We start from the raw sequence: 2,797 nt of genomic DNA, 5'->3' as shown, positions 1-2,797 counted from the left end.
TGTCAGAGAGAGCCCACACGGCCAGCACCCTCCCAGGCCCTGGCCCCCTTCTTGGAGCTGTCCCTGAGCAGGGTCCTCCTCCCCCTTGGGGAGTGTCCAGTCTCCTTGGTCCCCAGTGTCTTTGAGGACTGAGTCTTGACTGCATCCTGCACCCAGGCCGGCCGGTGGACACAGCGGCCTCATCGCATGCAGGCGGCCACCCTTCCTGGTCCCTGTCTGGAGCCCTGGGGCCCCTCCCGCTTCTTCTGTGACACAGCCATCACCTCTGTGCAGCCCAGGCTGAGCACAGTGTCCCCAGTGGCCCTCTGAGGTCCTTCTCATGGACCAGTGTGTCCTGAGCACTGAACCAGGTCTGGGTGCTCCCTTGGACACCCCGCACCCAGCTGCCTCTCCTGGCCCGCCTTCACTGGTGTCCCCTCCTGCTCTGGGTTTCTGGCGCCAACTCGCCCCCAAATTCAAATCTTGCAGCCCTGACCCCAGACCTCAAGCATCACTGCTTTTGGAGGCGGGGTCTCTAAAGAGGTGATGAGGGTGAACTGGGGTCCCAGGCTGGGCCCTCATCCAGTCCGACTGCAGACCCTCTAAGAGGAGGTGAGGGCAGAGCAGGCACAGAGGGGCACCCACGTGAGGACACGGCGTCTGCCGCCCATGGAGACAGGCCTCAGGAGGAGCCGGCCTTGTGCTCCTGGATCCGGGCTCCCAGGCTGCAGGGTGTGAGCGGTGACGCCTGTGGTCCAAGCCCCCTGTGGTGTTCGTTACAGCCTCCTGTGCTGACCACCCAACACGGGGCACTTGTCTGTGGCTCCCCTGGCGCCAGGCTGGCCTCTGCCTGCGAGGGGGAATGGAGCCCTAGGGGCGGGTAAGGGGTGGGGGTCAGGCACCCCAGGGTCAAGTAGGGACGGGACCAGGGACCCTAGGTGCAGGTGGTGGGGGCCAGGAAGCCCAGGGGCCAGTGGGGTTGGGGCGGCCAGGCTGTGGACTCTGCAAAGGGAGAAGGTGTGTCAACATACGGAGACTGGCCAGTGAGCTAGGTGAAGTAAAGATGCTTTATTGTCATTAAAGAGATCAAGAGACAGCAAAGAGAATGAGCAGACCCCCACATTACACAGAAGAAGCTTCCCAAGTTCCGAGACTGTAGTCCTTCCTCCCAGTCCTAGGGGCAGCGCCTCCCATGCAGAGACGCCCATGCACATTTCTGCAATGTCGGGAGAGTCTGTACCGGGAGGCGAGGCGGGGCCCCGGGGCCTGGGGCTGGGCCTCTGTGGGTCTCTGGTCTCCCCTCTCAGCCCCACCCTCGGTGCAGACTGAGCTCCTGCGGGACGTGTCAGGCTGTTGGCCGCAGGATGGACTGGCTGCCCTGCTGTCCTGTACTCTGGGAGCCCCTCCAGCTCTGTCCACTGGGGAGTGGTCACCAGCTCTGTCTCCAGGTGGTCCATCTGGCTGGACATCAGCCCTTCCCCCACCAGGGCTCCTGCAGGAGCCGTGGGCCCAGGCCCTGCTCGCAGCAGCGTTCTCAGTTGAGGTGACCTGAGTAACGGTTAGTGGTCCTCCCAGGAGCTTCCCTGCTGGGAGGCTGGGCCCCTGCAGGACAGCCATTCCCAAGGATCTGACACAGGGGCCTCCCCCAGGGACCTTTGGTCTGGATCCAGGCCTGGACAAGATGTGGGTGCCCTTTGCAGACAGCCCTGGACCCATGCATTCTCGGTAGGGCATGTGGCGGCAATGGTGTCTTGCATGCTTTGCAGGGGCCTTGGCATCCATCAGTTCAGGTTGGGGCATCACCTGCTGCCCACTCGGGTCTTTGAGGGTGCTGGACCAGACAGTGGTGGCCACCATGCCAGAGTTCTGAAGTACAGGCAAGGGTGGCCATAAACCAAAGGGTTAGCGAGTTCATAAGGCAATGGAACAGACCTGGCACAGGCTGAGAGTCACGAGCAGACAGGTGTGGTCCAGTCGGGTCTGGGGTGGTCCAATGAGGCCCACAGGAGCTCTAGGCGCCCTGCCCAATCACGTTTCTGTAGTTGGGAGTGATTGTCTGCTTCAGCTCCACCACGGAGGAGAGGACCCACTTCACCTGCCGGAGGGGTGGGGTGAGCGCAGCCTGAGTCTCACCTGGTGGCTCCCAGGGACAGGGAGTGGACGAGTGGGCAGTGAGGGACAGTCAGTGGGGAGGGGCTCTGAGGGGACCCTGGGGACAGAGAGGGAACCCGAGGGCCCAGCGGGGTGGCCCCCCACCTTGAAGAGGGTCACGGTGGCGCTGTAGCAGACGCTGAGCAGGAAGAGCGTGATGAAGATGGAGATAGTCGTCCAGAGCCCGTCCAGCTCCCCGTCCTGGGCATCCGCACAGTTCTCCTCCTCCAGGAGCAGGTCTGCACAAGGAGGGTTGGTCAGTGCTGTGTCTGCCCACGGGTGGCTGGGCAGGGTCATTGGGGCCTCGGGGCAGGGCTCCCTCTGAGGTGGGGGAAGGTGTCATGATCCCCCCATGGGCCGGGCAGGGGTCACCTGAGGTCAGTCTCTGGGCCCCAGCCTCAGCCCCCACCCCTCCAGCCCTGGCCGTTCTCTGGGCCTGGCCTGTGGGGTCCTGCTCCCATCCTGACCTGGGTCCTGAGCTGGGGCCCTGACCCCACCGCCCTGCAGGACAGAGGCTCAGTTCCCGGCCTGCTCTGCCCTGGGGGCCAGGCCTGGAGCCAGGAGGGTGAGCAGAGTGCACGTGCCTGTGCCCTGCCCTTGGGGAAGGAGGGCAGACAGCGCCGGGCTGTGTCCTTCTGCCCGAGGGGTGAGGGTGCCAGGACGAGGG

At 64.3% G+C, this 2,797-nt stretch overlaps 1 gene segment (V, D, J or C); it reads right to left on the bottom strand.

Moving 5' to 3' along the window:
• Window positions 1–1,028: 1,028 nt before the first annotated feature.
• Window positions 1,029–2,520, bottom strand: LOC148774462 (immunoglobulin heavy constant gamma 1-like). The segment is given in 2 exon segments: window positions 1,029–2,074; window positions 2,236–2,520. Coding segments are annotated over 2 exon segments (276 nt in total).
• Between the last annotated feature and the right edge of the window lie 277 nt (window positions 2,521–2,797).

The sequence above is a fragment of the Moschus berezovskii genome, chromosome 21, assembly GCF_049115385.1.
Source record: "Moschus berezovskii isolate FMDL1 chromosome 21, NW_MosBer_1.0, whole genome shotgun sequence".
NCBI classification, from domain to species: domain Eukaryota; kingdom Metazoa; phylum Chordata; class Mammalia; order Artiodactyla; family Moschidae; genus Moschus; species Moschus berezovskii.
Note: the sequence above shows the minus strand (reverse complement) of the source record. Positions and strands in the feature narration are given on the sequence as shown.